Raw genomic sequence first — 22,842 nt, 5'->3', positions numbered from 1 at the left:
GCATGCAGAGTGGTGGCATTGGTGGCACAACATGGCCCATGCTCACCAGGAGCTGCAAACCTGCTTAAACAGGGAAAAATACCCAGGAAAGGCTGCTGCTGACACAGCGGTGGCACCAGCTGACCTGGCCTAAGGCTGCCTGTACCCTGCACCTAGGGGACAGCCGTGGGGACAACACACTGCTGTACTGAGCTCTCACCTTTAAATACACTCTTTGTATCAAACAGACCAGACCAGAGGAAGCCCCACCATCACAGAAGGGTGTTCAGTAACCCAGTGCCCAAAGTGCCAAAGAGAGGAGCAACACTAAATGGAAGCAGATGGTGCCCACCACCAGGCAGTCAGCAGCCGACACACCAGGGATTGCTAAAAGCCCCAGAACCAGCACTGTCTCCCTGACTTCTTGATTTTTTGAAGTCTAGAGAGCATCTAACAGCAAAGTCAGATGCAGAAGGGGTGTGAGGGAGCTGGTCCGGAACCCTTTCACTAAAGGCCATCCTGGGCTTTGCTATGTTTAAACCTCATTTCTCCAAGTATAGCCACTTGAATTTTTTAAGCTTTAGCTCAGCAGCTGAGGAGGGTGTGAGGCTGCAGGAAGGGAGGTCTGGGGAGCTCTGTGCATTCCTCTTTCCTAACTGGTTACCACAAATAGCTCACTCCCAGCCCAGGGCTATTTCTGATGGGAGAAGCCTCTTCAAGGCTGGAGCAATGGAAAATATTTGACCCTCAGTTGGTGGTGGGAAAGTTGCGGGCAGCACCTGACACACACCCGGGCACTGCTCATTGCCCAGCCGAGTGCCACACATCCTGCTCTGCCTTTGCATTGGTACTGCAGTAGGAATCACAGAATGATCATGGTTGGAAAAGACCTCTTAAGATCACCGTCTCCAACCACCAATCTCCCCTTGCAAAAAAAATAATTATATCACTATGACAACTAGAGTGGTCCTGAAGTGCCTCATCTGCATAGGTTTTAAGTATGTCTGAGGATAGTGACTCCACCACCTCCCTGGGCAGTCTGGCCCAGTGCCTGACTGCTCTTTCAGTAAATAAATTCTGCCTAATATCTAGACTGAACCTCCCCAATGCAGCTTCAGGCCATTTTTTTCTTGGCCTCTCATTATTTACTTGGGAGAAGAGGCCTACAGAATTATGCAGCAGCAACAAGGGTCAGGGCAGAATGGTCTACTGGGCCTGAACGACCTGTAAGTACAAACAGTGACCTCCAACACATCTCCCAGAGGATGTAAGCACTGAGCTTGGCGTCTGTGGGTCCTGTCCCAGCTCAGCAGAGAGGGCAGAAAGCAGCCTGGGTGCTGTTGGAGCCCTCAGGACACAGACCCTGGTTGCAGCTGCCTTCACTTCAGGTGCTGCTCCCACAGTCCTGCCAACACCCATCCCTGCTCCCTGCCTCTGGCACCTTACCTACCAGGAGCCCCAGGTTCTCCTGCCCTGATCCTTAGCAATCAGGGCTGTTTATGATTGCTCTCAACAATCTTAACAATCACAGCCCTGGACTCTGCCTTCTTGTTAATTTCTGCTTAAACCATGACTGCATCATCCTACCATCCTCCACCTGCTGCCAGGGACAGGCATAGGCCAGGGAGCATCCTCCTGACAGGACATTGGGGAGTGAGATCCAGGAGGGACAAGCCACCCTGCAGTACAGCAACAGGGACAGAGGCTGCAATGGGTGCAGCAAAACCCTCCAAAAGGCTTGAGTAAATGCTGCCCAACTCGCTAACCCAGGGCTCAGCAGCCAAGAGCTGAGCAAGGAAGAAAGCCCAGTGCCAGGAGAGCAGCGGGGTGAAATGGCTGCAAGGACAGGGGCTGAGGGATGGCAGAAGCACAAAATGGGCCGACAGCAGGGCTGTATCTGGCGTGCAGGAAAGGGTGAGTTGTTCCTCTGCCAGTGTGGAGCTGGAAGTGATGCTGGGCACGGGACTACTCATGAACTTGTTCTCTTGCTCAGAACCAGCCCTCTGACACTGCAGGCTCCACGTGGCTGCTGCTGAGGCCCCAATACCAGGGGAGCAGCACCTAATGCAGGGACATGGATGGACTCGCTCCACCAGCGACTCCCATCCAGCAAAGCAGCCACTGCCACCAGCCACATCCCTCCCATCATGGATTGCCTGGCAGGAACATGGGCTATGGATGGACAGACAGATGATCTCTATGCTTGTGGACAAACAAACATGATTTATGCAGAGCAGGTTGTAAATAAGGGGGTTTTATTAGTGGAAGAAAAAGGATCTCACCCTTGAGGGAACTTGAGAAAGTCAGCTGCTTGCCACTGCCACCAGCTCCCCATCACCACCAGCTCCCCAGCTCCAGGTCAGCAAAACCCCCTGCACAGTCCCCCTGTCTCAAGGACTTACAGGCCCAGACCCACCGAAGCAAAGAGCAAGACCAGGTTCTAAAGGGAACAGGATTCAGCCTCTCCATAGGTCTTGACAACTGAAGTGGAGATTAAAAGCCACTGATGCGCCAGTAGCAGAGAACTGGGTCCAGGACGACTGACAGCAGCCCCACCACCCACATGCCAAAATCCATCCCTTGGAAATGAGGGGGGGAGCATGGAGGAGGGGAAAAATGTATAAACTGGAATGTTCAACAGAAAAAAAAATCATTATTTATCTAAAAAGAATAGAAATAAACAAAATGCTTTTAAACAAAATCACAAAATATACAAATAAATCTGGTACAAAATAAATAGGAAAGATTGGAAATCTACAACAAAATTGGAATAATTATAAAATTCATTTGTATGACAATCAGTACATGAACCGTATACACTTCATTCAGGATTTCAGTTGTGCTTATTCAGGTTTATGTACACAGATGGAAATACTGTAGTCAGAATACTACAACTCTGGAAACCCAAAGTCATGTACAATATGATACAATTCGCAAAGACCATGTATGAGGGCAAACAAGATCCAGGGAAGAGCCAGCCAGCTGACCAGGTTCAGAAAGCCACAAAACACACTGGAGGGAGAGCCACCACGGTCCTGAGGTGGGGGATATTGAAGCCCGAGCCAGCAGCAACCAGGAGGAGGCTCAAGGCAGCCAGGGAGGCCCTGACTGAGGGAGAAAGATTTGGTGTGAGATCTCTGGCTCCTGAGTACCAGCTCCTCCTGGCTTCCAGAACACTTCTCAAGTATTCGCGTTTTCAGATTCAATGTGTTTGGCATTCAGGCGCCTGCCCTGTGATTCAGGTCTGGAGGTTGGCTCCAGCACTGTGAGCACTGGAGAGAGCACATGCCAAGAACTCTGAGGTCCCTCAGCAGGGCCTGACCCTGAACTTCTCAAAAGCCATCCCTATTCCCAGGACACCATGGATTAAATGAGACGGGAGCACTGCTGCTGGGGTCCTGGTGGGTTTCCACTCTTTTTATTTTATGTGGTCTGGGAGGAAGGCAGAAACCCTTAACCAGTATCTCCGACCCTTAGCATGGGGAATGAAGACAGGATGGGCACAGCATTGGCCAGTCCTCACTGCTGCACCTCCTGAACACTCAACCAAACCACAGGGACAAGAGCAGAGGAACAGCCATGTTGCTGAAGCCCAGCCAGTACAGTACAGGACAGAGTAGGTACCCAGGGTAAGAACCCACCAGCCAAACTAGCCCTGCCCAGCCTGCTGGGACCCGAGACTTTAAAGCAGGGATGACACAAGCTAATCTAGGTATGTCTAGTCTGTCACTTCAGCAAACAGAGAAGCTTAGCAGGAGTCCTCTCCAGGCTCCCACATTGATCTTTGGGCAAGTCCAGAAGGCATCTATCCAATATTGGCACTTCCAACTAAAGGCCTATGATCCAGGTTACTCATCTGACACCTACAAGTGTCTCACTTGGATTTGGTACAACAGTGATGCCCAGAGGATAAAAATACACATCTTATAAAATCCTTTTATCAAGCTCAGCAGTCTCTGAAATGGGATGTTAAAATGCTCCACCAAGCTCTAAATGCTGGAACAAACCCTTTCTCCCTTGCTATCAACCAACTGTCTCACTGCTTCTAGAAGAATACAAGAGACATCAAACCCACCTCTGGAGCATCAGAGCCACCTGCAGCTTTCACATGTTTCAGGCCCTTGTTTGGGTCATCTGGCAAACCTCAGGCACAGCTCTACAACAGGCATCTTCTGTCAAGAAAGGCCAAACCTCTCATGCCCGGGGTAGGATTAAGCATCAAGCACTTTGTTAGCCAGAAATCTGTGCTGGAAGGGAGACAGCAGCCAGGGCACCATCCTCTGCTGGATCCCGGTGATCAGCCCTGCTCAGAAGAAAACAGAGCCTTAAGGAGAAACCTCAGGAGAAAGTAGATAGATGTTTTTCAGATGGAAACAGAAGACCAGCAGGTTTTAGTACCGTATTTCCCAGGTGCAGAACTGCTATAAGCCTGACCTCAGGATAATGAGAACAAGATGTCACTCTGACCAAGTGACAGTGCTACCAATCTGTGAAACACCTCCCTCCACAGCCTGTACTGTGCCTCGTGCTGGAGGCAGCTTTCCAGCACCTCTTTTCCATCCCTGCAACTCAGGGAAGGGTGATAGGATAACCGGGCATCCCATGCTTTCTCCCAGGGTCCACTGTTAAGCTTCTAACAGAACAGCAAATACGCAAAACTAGATCAAAAAGCTCAAACAGTAGTAACAACATTCTCTCTCTTGGACATGGCCATGAAACTAACCATGGAGGAATGCAGCCCAGCATGAAGCCAGGCTCCAGGATGAGAGCAGGACCTGGACAGGGATTGCTCTGTGGGAAGCCATGGCTGTCTCCAAGTCCCGTGTGCTGGTGATATGTGGCCAGTATCACCACAGAGATTGTACTGACACGAGACCTGCAAGTCATCATCCCAGAGCAGGGGTGATGGCAGTTCCCCAGCCCAGCCTGCAGTGTAGAGCTTGTCCCCTCATCTGATCAAGTCAGAATTGAAGGCTGCTCTTTCCTTCATGCCACAAGAAGGTGCTCAGCTTTTGACCATGTTAGGTAAGCTCATCATTTCACTGTGGGCCAAACCAACCCTCAATATCCAAGGAGCAGGTATTTTGTTGGGTATATTTAGAGCCCCAGTGCAGCACCTGCCAGGCAGCAAGGTGGGAAGCAAGCCCAGGTCCATATCACACTGAGGCTTTCAGCACATGCTGGTTTTCTGCTTTGTGCCAGGCAGCACACAGCAACAACACAGGAACCCCTCAATGCTGGTTGGATGGACACCTCTGGGACAAAGCCTCAAGCTAGCATCACAAGAGGCACTCTGCATCACCCTTCCCCACCCCCAGCCCCAGTTTTCTCCTGGTAATCCAGACACTGGATAACTTGACAGCTGGTACACAAGTACTATTTTTAAAACCACAGATGTGTGTATTAGATATCATATAAAACATGGTACATCTTTCATGTGGGAATGATTTCTATAGATAGTGTACTTCAGCACAAGGAAAATGCACACTCCAAGGGGTCCTGGAGAATGTGGCTGTGTTCTCCATCATGTAGGATACTTACACAGGATGCTTGTGAGGCGACAGAGCTGCTGTTTGCCATCCACACTCCCAGGCCCCTCAGCTGAGCTCTGCAGAGATCACAGGAAGCATCACTGCTGCCCAGGCAGCCCCTTGCACAAAACTAGCTCTTTGGTTTCTTGGAGCCAGAGCCCGACACCACCAGTGCCAAAATCTCATCCTCATCTGAGCTTGGTCCTGAAGGCTGAGTAGCAGAAATATCTGTGGACCATAAAGGGCAACTTGCCCTGCTCCCCCTGAGCTTTCTCCAGGTCTGAGGTGAGTGCAAAGGGCCATGTCCTGAGACTTCTACTCTTGCCAGCTCCACCCACACAAAAAGGCACTTAAAGAAACAAAGAAAAAAATTAAACAAGATCCTGCAGTGAGGAAAAGTGGGTTAATTCTAGGAGAAAAGAGAAGGAACAAAACTGAGCACAAAGTGAGTGGCTGACCCCTCTTCCAACAACGCCCAAGAACTGCAAGCCTTAAGCAGCCAGCTCCAGCTGCCCTACACAGGTCTCAGTATCATCCCACCCCTGCTCAGTCTGGAGCAGAATGTGTGCATGGGGGCAAAGAGAGCATGAGAAAACCACACATGACTACAGGTTTGCAGCAGAAGTGCAGAGCAGTGAAAGGACCTGCCCTGTGGAGCTCTCTTTACTGGGCACAACTGCATCGGGGAAACAGCTCATCCTGCCACACCAGCCTCAGGGCCCCTGCTCCCTGGCCAGTCCAGACACCCTGACAGCATCCTCATCCCTCTGTGGGTACTCCCTCCTGAGCTCCTAGAAGGCAGTGGTCTTTGGCTGCACAGGGCTTTTAGGGAGTGGACAAGCTGGGAATAAAGCAACAAGAACTTTGTAAACTCTGGGGGTCTGAGCTTGAAGTCAACAGAGAGGGCAAGGTTGGTTTGCTAAGCCCACCCTGAGCCCCTCTCCACTCAGAACCAGCGTGCTTCGTATGATCACCACGTCACCAGAGTCAGTCTCATTTGGAGAAAGATTCTCATTGGAAAGCGGTAACATTCCTTCACTCTTTACAAAGATTTGGCAATACACAGAATTAAAAAAAAAATCATAGTTACAACAGATTCAGGTTCATTTCATTTAAAGGAAATTCAACCAACAGGAGTGTAAAAGTTATAATTCACAGTTGTGCATTTAAGATATTAGTGTCGAAAACCTCACTTCAAAGAACTCTTGTGCAAAATTGTATTGACAGTAGAAACCATGGCTAGGTACCCTCCCAGCCTCCCCCGGCCAACAGGCCACTGTCTGCCCCTCTGCCTGCACCCAAAGGCAGATGGATGAGGGGAACAAAGGCGGCAGTAGGAGCTGACGTAGGAAGATGCAGTATCCTTTCTATGAGTCAAAGCCTTGCCGAGGTCTGAGGTCAAGCCCAATGATTCCCAAAGCCATCAGCCAGTGCCCTGCGCTGTGGTGATCTCCAGCAGCCCTGCCATGTGTCCTTGTGGCACTGCAGCACCACACCTGCCATTGGGGTGCAGGTAGGCAGCCAGAGAGGCAGAGGAAGCAGACCTGCTCTGGCATCTGACACCCTGCATGGGGACAGATGCAGGCACCATGGCATCTCCACTGCAGTCAGGAGAGGCAAGTCCTAGTGCCAGCAAACACTGTGCAGAGGCTCAGAAGTGACATTGAGCTGGGCACCAGGCTCCTCTGGTTGTGATGGTTCCCATGAGGACTGGGAACCCCTTGCATTTGTTGAACAGTAAAACTGTAAATACCCTGAGAACAGGGAGACTGGATTTTTTTTCCCCTACAGAGAGAGGATCATGCTCTGCTCTTCAAGCTAATTAGAAGTAGCAGCCCCTAACCCCTCTGGGTCAGGTACATATTTTCCATATGAAACACATCTATAATAATCTATTTTTATGGAAATTTTTTCACTTTCCATTATTGGATCTGTACAAATGATGAAAACCAGTTATGCAAAAAATTGCCTGCAAATTTTGGAACAGTGCAGCATGGGCAAAAGCAGGAGGTATTTGCTTTGGGATCACATGGCTTTGGTTGGAAAAATTGGCTTTTTTTTTTTTCCTTTTTTTCCTTTTTTTTTCAAAAGGGAGACAGACACTGAAACAAAGCTGTAGCCTGCCATAAGAAGCAGAAGTCAGATCCAGTGAGCAACCTCATCCCAGGGAGAGAGCTGCCTTGACTTGAGCCTGCCCTTCTTTGGCAGGTTTGACAAAACGGATACTGCACCTCTAGTTCACCACTGTGTCAAACACTTCTGACAAACTTTTACATTCAGAAATGCTAGATAAAAACTGGCAAGGTGAGTCCCTTGCTGAGGACAAATGCTGTAACATCTCAACATTTTGCTTTGAAAGAAAGGTGCAATATTGGCAGCTCTCTGGGAACAAACAGGGCTTATGTCAGCATGTGGTGGGCCAGCCAGCTCACTGGTGGTGGGCTGGTATGCATTAGAGCAAAGAACAAGAGTATGGAAATGTTTTCAGATGGGACTGAAAAAACACTAATAAAAAGCCAAATGTGTGAGTAAGGTTTTGGGTGTCCCTTTTCCTCCTCACTGGGTGCACAAGTTAGATACTGTGAAATTTCTATGCCCCCTTGTGGGGACTTCATCCTCATGGGTGACTCCAAGGAAGAAGTGCACCTTTCCCATTGCAGAGAGACATTGCAGAGAGACAGCAAAAATTATGGCTTCTTTCTGAAGCCAAAAGAGAAAGGAGGAGAGACAAGCAGACCAAATCAGCTCTGACACCACACGCTCCAATTTCCTGTGGGGAGATCCTCCACCAAAATACTGCACCTTTCCTGCTACTGTTCACAAAGATGGACAATGGGAACTTGAGGCCAGAGCCTTCCCCAGCCTGTGAGCATGAGAAACAGGGCAGGCCTGCAGGCACAGAGAGCTCTGGTAGCTGCATTTGAGACTGGGGGCTTCTTTGAAGGTAAGGTGAGATTACCTGGTTGTAAAGAAAGGAAAGGAAATGTTACATAGCCAGGGGCAACAGAAGGGTCTCAAAAGCAAAGAAACCTCAATGTCTGAATTATTAATCCCTCCAGATATTAAAGGTAACATTCACATTTTTTTTTGAGACAGCAATAGAAGGGGAGAAAATCGGGCAGGGGTGCTTTTTTTCATGGACTTACTCCATCTGTGGGAGTGGGAAATGTGTGATGCACAACTGCCACAGGGTGCCTCTTGCTTGCACCCTGCCTGCTTTGAGGCTTTTGGGGTGAAGGAATTGTTTTCTGCTGCCCAATGCAGGGTGCTGTGCAGTAGCAGCAGCTGGGTGGGAGGCTCTCCACTCTGCTACCATGGTAATGACTAAAATGGCTGTTAAAAGGGGTAAGAGAGAAGGAAGTACACTAAATGCACCCAAAAGAAGGGATGTGGAAATGGAAATGAACCTCTCCGAATCCCTGAAGTGCAATACACTGGAGTCTGGAAAGTTTTGAGAGGAGAGGAGAGGAGAGGAGAGGAGAGGAGAGGAGAGGAGAGGAGAGGAGAGGAGAGGAGAGGAGAGGAGAGGAGAGGAGAGGAGAGGAGAGGAGAGGAGAGGAGAGGAGAGGAGAGGAGAGGAGAGGAGAGGAGAGGAGAGGAGAGGAGAGGAGAGGAGAGGAGAGGAGAGGAGAGGAGAGGAGAGGAGAGGAGAGGAGAGGAGAGGAGAGGAGAGGAGAGGAGAGGAGAGGAGAGGAGAGGAGAGGAGAGGAGAGGAGAGGAGAGGAGAGGAGAGGAGAGGAGAGGAGAGGAGAGGAGAGGAGAGGAGAGGAGAGGAGAGGAGAGGAGAGGAGAGGAGAGGAGAGGAGAGGAGAGGAGAGGAGAGGATAGTCCCGACTCCTCAGCAGAGGAGCCCCATCCTTGCACTGGCAGAGGTTTTCTGTCACCTGGAGGATGTACTTTGGGTGTAATTGTAGCAGCAACTTCTGTTTTAATACTAGAGATTGGAGGGGGGAACAAGGACTGATGTTCTCTGTTACTTAGCAAAGACTGCACATCTGCTCTGGCCAAGGTAATGCCGTGCAGACTGCTACAGCGTGCAAGTGCTTAAAAGCTTGTTATTTTTGGGGTGCACACATTACTTCATCATGCAACAGTCAGGAACATCAATGAAACATCACCTAGGTACTTCACAATGGAAAAGCCTGGCTTTCATTTCACATGACTGCAGTTTTGCTAATTAACTCCTTTCCCCCTCCACCCCAATATCCTCTTCAACATACACAAAGTTTTTGGAGGTTACAAAACTGTAAGTGTAACAATGCTTTTGCCTGTTTTACAAAGAAACCTTCTGAATTTTGAGAGATCATTAAACACCAAAGTAAAGGCACCTTCCCTGAATCTTAACTGCAAGTATGTTAGAACATCAATCCCTTTGCCCTCCAGGTGGCTGAAACCAGTGATTCCTTGAAGCTTGCTCATTCTTAGGACACAAATAACATACAAGTACCAGTAACTAACTTCTTCAACAGGTCAACAAAAACAACCAGAAAGGGGTGAAAAAGGACATAAAAGCCAATTCACAAAAACACAACAGAGCTTATTTGAGGTTTGAGGGGGACAGAAACAATTTAAAACTCTGCAAAATACTTTTTAAAAACATGATCTCTCTTGAAAAAATATCTGGAGGAGCTTTTAAACTTCTCCATATGTTTTTGAGGAGGAAAAACCCAACAAGGATCAAAAATACAGATAAAAAATAAACGTGATTCTACTTTGCAGGAAGTATTTTAATCGTTCTCAGGGGTGGCTCACCATTCCCAAAGTATGCTTGGGGCTTTAGTCTCTCTTGCTCTTTGCTCCTGTCTTCCTGTTTCTTCCTCTTCTGCTCCACAAATGGACACAAAAGTCTTTGGTCTCAGAACACTGGATGCAGCACAGTGTTGCAAGCACATACTAACGGTGTTCACACACAGGGAGGAGGCCGGAAGGAGCCAGGGCTGGTCCTGTTGAGAAGATGGGATGTGTGGGTTGTGGAGGGTCAGCTCCTAGATGGCTCCTTCACTGTGCATACTGTGGTTGGGCTTGTTGTGAGTCACACAGTTCTGTTCACTCAGCAGGTTTGCTGTCTCGTCTGGCAAACCATCATGCAGTTCCGTAAGAGTCAGTTCAATTTTAGTGTTTTCACTGTCCGAGGACTGAGGTGTTTTGTCCATCCGGGATGCCATCAGGGCATTTTGGTACTGCTGTCTTGAGATCTGCTCCAAGAAGAGAAGGAACAAAAACAGTCAGTCACTCTTTTGTCTATCCTGTGGGATACACTGAGAAAATAAAGTGCCCTCCTTTGACAGATGACGACACTTCAACCCCTGGTTACCTGTTTCTATAAAACATCCCTGACCTTTGCAAGTCTAGAGCATCCCAACCCAACCTCACAGCATGGCAACATCTCCAGATAGCACAGAGCTGTGTGATCACCATGCTGTTCAAAGGCAGGGATTTATTCCTATGCAGAGATTTTAAAGTCAGATCTCCATTTCCTTCTAACCATGCACATTCTTAAGGCCAGAACCAGAGTTCAGTGAAGTCTTTCTCCCAGCTTCAGAGAGCTCCTGGTGAGGCTCTAAGAGTCCCCATAAAGCCAGAAAGTACAAGCATTACTGCTCTTGTCTAGGCCAGCAAACAGCAGGAGTTACAGCCTTCTTCTGATATATAAAAACATTGGATTTCAGGAAAGACTGGGATCTCCATAGAGATGAGTCCAAATTAGCAGCCCATGAAGTCTTTCACTGCTCTCTGCAAGAGCTGGCTGCACCCAGCAGAAGTCGTGACAAGAGCTGGCCTAGAGCACAGAGCTACTGCTCATGATACCCTAGAGGCAAGGAAGCCCATAGCCCCAGGGATCTGCCTGTGGTGGCAGAGGAGAAATCCTCCTAGAGCCACAAACAAACAGACACACAAACTCCTCCAGCTCAGCCTTCTCAGCCAGGACAGGCAGCAGGATGCATGTGCACTGGCAGCCCCGTGTGCTGCAGCAGGCAGGAAGGTGAAAGAGGTGAGAGAAGACTGATATAAACCCCATAAGTTTCAGATGTAATGAGAGAGGGACTGGAAATGGAAGGAGTCTGATGGACCAGGTCACAACTCCCAAAAGCAAAATTCAAACATGCATGAGCAGGTTACAGCCCTGGTTTACAAGGTATTAACTCAGAAAGTGCCCACAGGGATCAATGAAAATATTAATGTTGAGTATGCCATCCCACGCATAAAGCAGAGTGATGCACAGAGTGGTGTGCAAGTCTGACTGCAGAGTCACCAGAGGATTCAACATTCATATTCCCAGTATGAATGCAGTGAGAGCTAGAAGGACTCCACATAAACCAGCATAAGATGAGCAACTAGCTGCTCTGCACAACAGATTAATTATTGAAATCTGCAGTGAGAATCACTTTTCCAATAATTTACTGATCTAAACCTTGAAGGTTGTGACCCATTGACCAGCACACTTCCATCTGTCAAATTCTGGATGCAAGACTGTACCCTTCTTTAAAATTTGGCTAGGGAATAATTGATTTAATTATTTCTAATGTTTCTACACTATTCCACAATCTTAATATTGAATTAACTTTGACAGAAATTGAGTTCACAAAACATCTGAGTTGCATACAAAGAAACTGTGAACATGCACTTAATTTAAGAAAAGCATGAAGGTCAACTTCTGACCATGTCACGTCAGCTTCCCTGACTCCCAGCTGGGCTGGAACTGCTGCCAGCATTAGCTGTTCCTCAGCTCAGCTAGATGTCCTATCCCACAGGACTCACACACATTTCAGTGTGGGATGCACCATGCTGGGGAGAGAGCTGTGTTCATGCAGCAACTCACTGGTAGTATGAGACATGAGCCTAACATGTGAAGTTAAGATAAAGAGTAATGTCCAAGACTTCTCCAAGCAGAAGAAGGATGACAAGTCGAAAGTAAGATCAAGAACCCCAAACTGAAACCAAAATCAAAAGTGAATAAAAACTGCAACAAACAGAAAATGGCTCATCCTTTAGAAAAGGACATTGTCTGGTAATGAAGGATCTCCATTTCAGATGGTTCCAAAGGCTTCCCAAGGATATGTCTTTCATGACTAAAAGCAGAGACAGGTTATTTTCTATATTCTTTCTGTGAGGGACCTGAAATCCAGAAATTTATGTGACCAATCTACTTATAAGCCTAAATCACAGGAACAGTGAAGGCAAATCAATGGGCAGTAGATACTGGGGAAAAAAAATTTAAAGTGGTTCTTAAATGGCTGCTTTCATAATCCTATTTACTCACAGAACAATCTAGAGGGGCCTCCCTTCCCCAGGCTCTTCATTCTACCAGCCATGCCCAGCTTTCCAGTGAGGCCTTTCCAGCTTTTTTCCTACCTTGACAAACTGAATGTCTGTGAGTGCTTTCACTGAGTAGTCTGGAACATATACTTGGAGGAAAGATGCATTCAGCTGGTTGTTGCTGCTCCCTAATGTTGGTGTCACTGCATCGATGCGATCACTTCGGTTTAAAGAGTCTGAGTGATTCAAGCCACAGGGACGAGGAGGAGACTTGTTTTCAGCTGAGAAATGGGCAAGAGCAAGACAAAAACATTTTAAGTCATCAGTTTCGAAGAGACATACAGCGATGTAGCACCGAAGAACTTAATCCACTCATAACTTGACATGCAGCTAAACAACCAAATTACCCTGAAAAAGAGTACATTTTGAGTCCAGAGCTGGCAGCTGCTGACATCGCTGGGTATGCCTTAAACAAAGTGGCTTTGCTTATGCTGCAATGGACATGCCCTGTGCACCACTGGTCACAGTGCTTTAGTCAATGAGTGATAACCACCAGAGAAAGGTAACTTCCCAAGGCTCCTTACAGGAGCTCTTGATACTCAGACCATGCTTAACAGATTATTTTTTTTTCTTAATGATGGTAACTCCATACCATACCAGTCAGTTCCAGCTAAGCCTTACCCTCTCTCTTATTCCACCTGGTACCTACATATGCCTTGTTCCCGAAGTTAGAGCAGATATTTTCAAACTCATAAGTGTGATGGAGTCCTCAGTGGACCAGAGTCCAGTCTACATGATGATGACTTCAGCATTTTCTCTTAAGAGGCAAAAACTCAATGAAGGAGAGCAAACTACATGTGGTACATGTCAGCCAGCAAAATAGGGAAAACAGCTCATGCTACAGAGAAAAATCTGTGTCCAGGAAAGGAGTAGAGACATCATTTTCTACCACTGGCCTTTAAGCACTGCAGACTTTCCCTGTGAGTGTGATTGGCCACAGTTTATCTCAAGTGAATGTGCTTTCAGCAAGCTACAGGCATTCTGCATTCCTACCTTCCACCCATACAGTGACCTCCAGACAGGAGGGCAGAAATGCATCCTAAGAGAAATCCCAAGCCCTCATGCAATGGGCTTTTCCCTGGGTGCAAACATAGTACATACAGATCACAGAACTCTCCTTGGAACTTCTGAATTTTTGTGTCTAAGTTAAATTTCTCTCAGCCAGCCCAATCCAGAACTTGATGTAAACTCTGCTACATACCACATGGCCCCTGCTCTCAGCTGAAAGATCATTCTCATGTAATCTGAAGATACAAAGCAACAGTATCTTTGCAAGCTTTTCAAATTATTTTTTGAAGATATATATATAAACTTACTTCTAAAAAAAAAAAAAACCAAAAAACACCTTACCTCTGCCACTTAATAATTATAAATTTGATCTCTCCTTGCTCAAATGACACAGTCTGTTCTTGTTCTACATCTCTGCATCCAGGCTTTCCTAAACCTAGGGCTTTAGATGCTTCCAGATGAATGGCAGAATTGCCCTGAAAATCCCTCTGATGTTGTCTTTCCTCCAGTTTCTAACAACTTGGCAATTTTTCTACCATTTTTGCACTATGGAATTACTGCAGATCCCTACAACAACACCAAGTACAGGGTTAGGTGGAAGCATTCATAGCCCTGCAAGGTTTTCCTCTATATTGACTTGCCATCTTGAAAGCCACACCAAGCTGCAATATCTGCTGCCAGGAGCCAAACTTCCATCTGCACACAGGACTTGATGCTGTAATTCCCACTGGAGAACAAGGAATTGTGAAGGCTGAGTGAATTTGTCCTGTCCTTCCTACCTGTGTACACAAAATAAGGCTGTGGGTGACAAGAATAGCATCACTGCTGCTCAGGATAAAGGCTTCAGTCTGGAACAGCTTTATACTACTGCAATTTGTATCTGACCTTTCTTTTCACCAGAGGTCTTATGGTACTTTACTAACAAAAACCAAAGAAGGACAGAGAGCAACATGATGAAGCATGTGTTTAAAGAACAAGGAAAAAAGGGACAGGTGAAACAAAAGGACAGAACAAAAAAAAGTACGACTACTAGAAGTCTGAAGGAAAGGAAAAAATCTGGAAATGTGGACCATGCACATGTCAGGGATGGAGAAGAGAAGTTCATGAAGAAGGAAGGGTCATAAGGGACAGACAACAGAAGAACGTGAGGCAGATTCATGTTTGCAGAACAGCAGCCTGCCAGCTACCTAGGAGGACAGCCCAGACATGGATATATCTTTTCTGCCCAGGTTTTCCCGTATCTTCCTTTACAGGAGATAAAGAGCACAAACCAGAAGACAAGCACCAGTACAACCGTATTATGAATTTGGGGTTAAACAACAGGATTCTTTTTTAGAAGGACCAAGCAGAAGGTCCAAGTTTCATCAAAACTGGTATCACACTGTCATAGTGACAAGGCTTACCACATCAGTTCCTTTCAAAGTAGATGCTTCCATTACTATTTTCCATCAGTGATTTTTAGAAATATTTTTTAGTTGGGAAAAAAGCTAGGAAAATATGCTTGGCATTTGTATTGGAAACAACTTGCGTGTGCAAAGCGTACACTTATTTGAAGCACAGAAAAGAAAAAAAAACAAAGAAGACCTGGCAAAACAAAAGAACCAAGCTAAAAAAGATAATCAAATTGGCCAAGCTTAAAATAAAGCCATCAGGTACTTTAATTAAAGGAAGATTAAGCTTCTCACCCTTTTTTAAAGTTTAGCAGCAGGAAACTTCAACAGGGCATGAAAAAAATCCCCTGCAGGGCAACAACCTGTAGTTTGTTTGGAATGTGCATGAGACTAATTTAGGGACTGATGGCAAAATACATTTTCAGAAGTGGAAAAAGAAGAGGAGGGAAAATAAGGGGAGGAGATGGTGAAAGTTCATGAAATGCAAGATATGTATTAATGTTTAGGAGATGTTTCACTTAAATATGCATATCATTATCTTGTTTGCTTTTAGGTCCAGGGAAAGACATTTCTTCTGAAATAGAAAACCTCACAGGTAGAAATATGTTCACTGTGGCCCAAACTATTTTAGGATTCTGCTCTTCCTACAGACTTTCCTGATGGGCTTCTATTTTTCATAACTACTCAGTGCACGCAGTGTCTGAAAAGCTCAGTTCTTGACCCTTCCCAATTTCCAGTTGCTCAACTATGTCTCAGAGCTCTTTTTGGCCCCATTTGTTCCCTCCTTGGTCTCTGCTTTCCAAAGGGATTTCTGTGGCAGTCAACATGGTTATTCAGCAAGGAAAGGTCTTAAGCAAAATGGGAACCAGAAAATCCCACAGGAGGTCCATCAAGGTTCTTGCACATTCCATTGCAAATCCATCTCGCTCAGTAAATCACTGTGCCAGTCCACAGCATTCGCCTCACTGAGAGAAAGCTCAAAACTTCAGAGGAATTGAAATGGCCAGACTGTATACAAACCATAGAATTTACCCATATAAGAATATAAAAATTCTTTCATTAAAGAAGTATTCCTTTTATGGCAGTTTAGCAGCAGGCATTCTCCTCTGCCAAATGCATTTTCTTCAGAAATTTTTAAGCCTCAGCCTGGGGAAAAATACATCCTTTTAAAAATCCCCTCCTAATTTTCCACCATCATAGGTATGAGAAACAAGAACACATTATCAAATACATTTTCTTCAATATGCTTTTAGTTCTCCTCTTTTTGATGACTCCATCATGTTGCCACCAGTTACCATAAATGCAAGTTCAGGATACCTACCTGCGAGTCATAACTCTGTGCTGGACTTCTCCCTAACGAGCAAAGGGGACAGATAAATACAGACTGCAGCTGACTTTTTATGGCATCTGGGCACTCACAAGAATGGTGAAAATAGAAGCATGCGGATTTACCTGGAGAACCTGCTGCTAACAACTCTGTTCTGCTGACAACAAAGGTACGAGACAGGGACAAGGGAACTAGAAGAGGGAGAGAAAAAGGATGAGATCACGACCAGAAAGGCGGCAGCTATCCACACTTGAAAGGGGAAGGAGCCTTCACACACTGAAGAGCTAAAATCAAAAGTGCAAATCAACTGTGAAAAAGCAAAGGGTTAAAACAAAAGCAAAACAAACAAAAAAAGACAATTAAACATTTTTAAGAATAAACCAAAAACAAGCCAAGGGAATTATAGTGAAGTGAACAATTTTCACTTCATAATGTGAATGGTCATCCAGTGCAGAACAGTCCATCAAAGTACACTCAGTTTTAAAATAGTACAAAAGGAACAGTGGCACCTACTCCCCCCTGGGAGTCAGAGAGGTAAAACAAGTCAGAAAGCTTTCATGGGTGCTGTTCCCCATGGGAGTCGAACAAGAAACAAATAAAACAAAGGGTACTTCATAGTACACCGAGTTTTCAATAAAATGACAAGAAAAGTGGTGATTCTCAAAGCTCAGCCCTGTAAGGATGGGTACAGTGCTGCTCACCATTACTGAAAATCCTTCTCCAGCTGTAGTTAAAGAACAAAGCTTCATTTTTTTTTTCTTTTGGTGGGAGGGGATGTTTTTGGGGGGTGTTTTTTGCTTATTGGTTGGGGTTTTTCAGTTGCTATTTGACTGTTTTTTTCATGCTTTTTAATGCCTTCACATTCCAGGCGGGAAGAGCAGGCACATAATGTCTAATTAGGACACATTGAAGAGCAAGTTTTCTCTTCTTCTGCAATGACTTTGACTTTCACTGAACTTCCCCTGTGTACACACAGCAACAGGAACTTATTTTTATGGACTCATCGTAACAGAAATCTCTGGAAGCTGCAAGACACCATAAAAAAAATTCTCTAAAACCTGGCGGGAAAGCCAGCAAAATGAGGGGTTTGCTACTGGTAAGAGTCAGCCAGTCAAAGGTAAACAAGTGCAAGGTTGGCTGAGATTAATTTAAAATAGAGCATATTCTTAAGTTTGACATGACACATTCCAAAACAGATTGCAGGCCATGCAAAGAAAAGACCATTTGACCTCACAGGACTTGGACAGCTGGCATGGTTATGGGGAGGGTGAGCAACATCAAAAAAAACCTCACACATGAAAACATTCAAATTGAACAATGCTGTCAAAACAGAAATGCCACAAGAGCTCTCCAAGTCCAGGTCTGGTAGGAAAGGCAACCATGCCTAACCCATCTCCATGCCTGGCCCACACTGCAAAAGCTGAGCTGCAAAGCTGAGTATATGGTGTAGTTGGACATAGGTCACAGTTCCTCATGAACACTGCTGCTATTGCTCAGATAAGACCTGAGCCCAGTGCTCTGCACACTTTCAAATCTGTCAAGCCTCAAAAGGTAAAATTTAGACTGATCAAATTAAGGTGTACATAGTTAAGCAAGAATTTGTCTTCCCTGTCAAAGCGAGCTCACGCATCCAAGAGAACTGCTGTTGTCTGCAGAGTTTCATAGGGCTTTGCTCATAACTTACAAGATCACTTTCATTCCAGTGCCATTTGCATGTACGCAGGTACATACACATAGGTACACACACATAAAGGGAGGGCTTGAGTATGCAATTAGACCAAGCTATCTCTCAAGTGGAACATGAACCCTGCCATGACAGCAGTATCAAACTTTAACATGAGAAATGTCTCTCCCTAAATCTGAGCAAGCAGCTTTGGGTCAGCAGATGCCCAAAATCAGCACCCCAGATCTCCCCAGCAGTGCTGTGGATTCCGAGTATAGGTCGATACCTTAGCGGCGACACTTCTGGCACTAAAATATATAAGCGAGTGCTGAAATAACAGCTCTGGAGCCTACTCTCAGTGGATTATGCACCAATCCCTCAAACTGTGTCTGTGAGGTGGTGGCTTGTTCTGGGGACAGGCTCACACCTCTGTGGGAACTGGCTCACACCTGCCCTCAGACATCAGCTCTTCCCCCTTGCTTATTTCTTGGTTACACTTCCACACAAGCTGACAGGAACAATCACTTTTCTTGCACCACTGCCCTCCTGGTTCCTCAAGACGCCGTTAAAAATCCGACTGGTAAAGAGAATACTCCCCCCAGAAGAACAGGGCGTTTGTGATTCGCACCACTAGATGGCCCTCCGCAACTAATTATCTATTCCCCTTAATCCAACCCCTGTTACACTGCCGTGAGCAAAACTGCAAAGCTGTTCCTCCTCCAGCACCCAACACATCACTGACTGAGGCCACCTCTCACATCCTCTGGAGCTGGCAAAGCGCTGCCAGGGCTGGGTCTGGGAGTCAGCCCCACCACCAGCCCCCTCCCAGGGACACTGTGCCAGGCTGGCAGTCTCTCTGGTAAGGAGGTGTCATTTTCACCAGCCTGCTGGACAAAGCCGGGGGATGTCCTTCATAGAATGGGCAGGCTTGTGCAGGAGTGCATTGCAGAAGCAAAAGGTAAGAGGACATACCTGGCAGTGCTGTGAGGGCCATCACCCCATAGTAGGAAAAAGCACCAGCTTCAAACTTCATCCCCTCTTTCCCAGCCTCCACTTCCACTTTCCCCTGTTAAGGAAAAGGAGAAAGAGCTGCAATTAGAAGGGACCATAGGTCTCAAGGCACAAGATCAGACTTGAGCCCTGAAAGCTAGTTTTGCCTGATGTTCCCAAGCACTGTCATGGTCCCTGCAGTTTGTAACGGTGCCTGAACAGGCACAGACCCTGAATGGCAACACATTCCTGCGTCCTGAGCTATCCTGGTCTTTTGGTGCCCTGCAGAGGAGTGGCATCACCACAGCACTTCAGGGTGATGCTGTTGCCCTGCTCCAAGTGCTCCAGCCTGCCTTCCCTCAATGCAGAGAGAACAAATACTCCCACAGAATCACAACAAGCTTATATGTAGCACAGTCATCTTGGCATCTTGAGACACCTCGACATTCTGAGCCACAGCTCACATTCATATGCAGAGTCGCCTCTTACACAAACATAGCAAAGGGAGATGGGAGACAACACATCTGTCAGCCTTCTAAGATTCCCACAGAAACTAAGCCTTTATCCCTGAAGGATAAGTCTTGGGGCTACTTTGTGGTTTGTTTTTTGGTTTCTAGTAGTTTTACGTATTCCAGCAACCCTAAATTAAGATCCTGCCCTTTCACAGGGTTTTGCCTAGAAGGACCATCAGTGCTCCACAAACTGTACAAAGTCACAGTACCACAAAAGCACACCCATTTCGGATGTAGGATGAGCCAAATATTTAACATCACATCCTACAAAGGATTCTAGACTTGAAAGCTGCCACATCAAACATAGTTGTAAACATCCCAGTTACTTTGGTTTATAAAGTAGCCCAAAAATAACTGGCTTCTTAGTGAGACCTGGTTTCACAACCATCCATCCTACTGGAACTGCACTGAGAATTACAGCACATCACTGCAGACATAAGAAATCTCACGCAGCTTTAAGGATGAACCACACAGAGGTTGGTATTTCAGGCAATAACATAATTATTTGTAATAACATAATTACCGGTAATGCTTTCCCTCTGGCTAGGTTGGAAAGGGCAGAGAGACTGCCTGTCCCATGTGTACTAAGCAGACGGAACATCAGCTAGACATAATCAGGTCAAAATTAGTCCAAAAGGTTTCTATGTGTTTATTATTATATAGATTTGTAACATTATGTTATTATTTATTACTATTATTTATATTTATTAATAATAAAATATTATTATTTAAAAGAAATAACAATGCCTTTAGCTTAACTGGAGCAGAAAAACGTAAAAACACACTCAATCTGCTTGAGCCCTGACATCAGGTCTGTCTGTTTGTCTGACTGTCCCAGATGAGGCAAACCACAAAATCCACCTAGCAGGAAGAGTGTGCCTAGCTCATAAATCCACTTTCCTGCTATCACAAGCAACAACTTCATATAACCCCTTTTAAAACCAATTTCACTCCATAACACAAATAAGTAGCTTACATTTGTTCTTTATAAGCCTTCCAAAGGGTCCAGTTTCATCACTCAGGCAAAGACTGGTGGTAAACAGAGCTCTGAACCTACTGCTGGTAGTCATTCATCAGTCAAGACCAGATCTCCAAACCACATATGCAACCAGGCTTCACATACAATCAGTTTGGAGCTAGTTGCTAAGAACAAACTAGTAATTAGTAATAGGAGTTAAGTTTCAGTTCTAAGAACACTGCTCTACCCAGCACATGCAGCACGTCCAAGCCTCCCAGAGGTGAGTGTATGAAGGCCAGGCATGCTTGGCATAGCCACAATGGGTCCTGGCTGGGATGTGTCTCTCTCCTGTTCAAATGCATGCACATATGATTTCTGTTGTCCACTGTTTAATGTTCTAACAGGAATTTTGAAAAAACACAATGACAAAAACAAATCTCAAACGGGCACAAAAGAACTTCACATTAGCTATGAGAAAAGCTGTTGCAAACAGGTGACATTGCATCTAAAACAATAGCTCTACAGGGATTACATTGGTAAACCCAATGCACAAAATATACATTTGATTGTGTTCTGGCATGCTTTCACTGTAAAGGTATTTTTTGTCTCTTGACATGAGGGAATAAATCTAGGATCATTTAGGTAACAGAAGCAGGGTATTTATCGTCTCTTGATCCTTGCAGAACCAATTTTGTTACCATTTTTATAGCATGTGCCTACAGCAAGAATTGCACATAGCACATTCTGTTTGCAAAATATTTATTGATTGAAGAATAGTTCAGAAGGAACTGATTGTTCTTTTAAATCTCCCATGTTCCCATTTACATCTTTGCAGCATTACCTCATCCAGGAGGAGCATGATCGTGCCTCTGGAATATTTCAGATTGCAACAATTCAGCACACAAGAAAGAGCAGTGAAAGAGCTACCAGTGGCTCCTGAAGCCCTTGAAAGAAACGATCCTTTTTAAAAAAAGGATTATGCTGAATCTACAATATCACATCCCAGTGGTTCCTTAATTGATTTTTCACCGACAGTATTTAAACCTCCCTCCCTCCTTTGAGGAAGACTACAAGCCCTGTGTTACAACTTTAGCTACAATGCTTATGTATTTATAACACAAACATATTTCAGTCATGCAGGATAGAAACATAAGCACCTCCCCAGCAAAATCTCAAATGGTGCTAGATGGAAAATAAGTTTCTGTAAATGGTTGGGTAAAGCTTTACAAGAGTTCCTGTCAAGTAACAAAACCTGGGAGACACCAGCACTGGAAGCAATCCTGTACAGAACAAGCAAGTCCTTCCATACTACCTAGGGCTCCAAACTAAAAACCACCCAAATGCAGGGATCTCAGAAAAGGTTTGGATGGCAGGGTGCTCAAGAACAGCAGGGGCTGCGGCAGGAGGTGGCAGCAGCTCCACAGACAGTACTATGCTCCCACTGAAACCTGGGCTTCTCAGAACACCAAAGGTTCAGAAAACTTGCACTAAAACCTAAACTTGCACAGAAAAATGTAATTTCTCTAAACTTCAGGTCTCCTTTTGCAAAAGGAAAAAGTATCCTGGTCAAACTCCTAACATATGCCCTTTCTTGCACCCCTATTTTGCAGCCAATGCCAGCTGTACATGGGGCTTCCTTTGCATTGCCTACCCCAGTGATACATAAAGCAGAAGTAACTTTCAACAGATGACAGTGGGAACTGCTGTCTACCCTTCACAACTGGTTTCACCGTAGCTGAAAGCAGCTCAGTGAGCTCTTCAAGGCTGGCAAGGTCATAAAAGAGCCACCACTCCATTCCCATGTTTGAAAGAAGAAAAACTTCAACAACTGGAAGAGGTAAAAGAGGGATATGACGGATTTAGCACATGTCTACATTATCACATGTCTGACCTGTAAAATGAGAACAAAGTAGTCGACAGGCTTGTTTCGCTGATAGAGGTAGTGTTCTGGGGCTTTCTTGTTCTTCTCATCGTATTTCAGCTCCTGGATGACGTTGGGATGCTTTAGCAGCCTGAGAAGGATCTTCTCTGACATCTGGGATGGACCAAATGCTTCTACTTCTATAACACAAGATACAACCTGGCATTACACTTCATATGCCTGGCAAGAAGTTATCAACACTCGTTAATATGTATTTGCCTAAAAAAGACACACAGCTGCAGAGA

The 22,842-nt window shown here is 45.7% G+C and overlaps 1 protein-coding gene across 1 annotated transcript in view; it reads right to left on the bottom strand.

Annotated features, from left to right (window-relative positions):
* Nucleotides 1-9,321: 9,321 nt before the first annotated feature.
* CNNM2 (cyclin and CBS domain divalent metal cation transport mediator 2) overlaps nucleotides 9,322-22,842 on the bottom strand; it is a 113,936-nt gene continuing 100,415 nt past the window's right edge. The window contains exons 4-8 of the mRNA XM_008490393.2: nucleotides 22,568-22,737; nucleotides 19,189-19,282; nucleotides 16,679-16,744; nucleotides 12,864-13,048; nucleotides 9,322-10,705 (exon numbers count right to left, since the gene is read on the bottom strand). Of these exons, the coding sequence (XP_008488615.2) occupies nucleotides 10,496-10,705; nucleotides 12,864-13,048; nucleotides 16,679-16,744; nucleotides 19,189-19,282; nucleotides 22,568-22,737 (725 nt within the window). The 3' untranslated portion in view covers nucleotides 9,322-10,495. The remainder of the gene's footprint in view (nucleotides 10,706-12,863; nucleotides 13,049-16,678; nucleotides 16,745-19,188; nucleotides 19,283-22,567; nucleotides 22,738-22,842) is intronic.

This window comes from Calypte anna, chromosome 6, assembly GCF_003957555.1.
Source record: "Calypte anna isolate BGI_N300 chromosome 6, bCalAnn1_v1.p, whole genome shotgun sequence".
NCBI classification, from domain to species: Eukaryota; Metazoa; Chordata; class Aves; order Apodiformes; family Trochilidae; genus Calypte; species Calypte anna.
The sequence above is the reverse complement of the archived record's forward strand: the minus strand, read 5'-3'. Positions and strand labels throughout refer to the sequence as shown.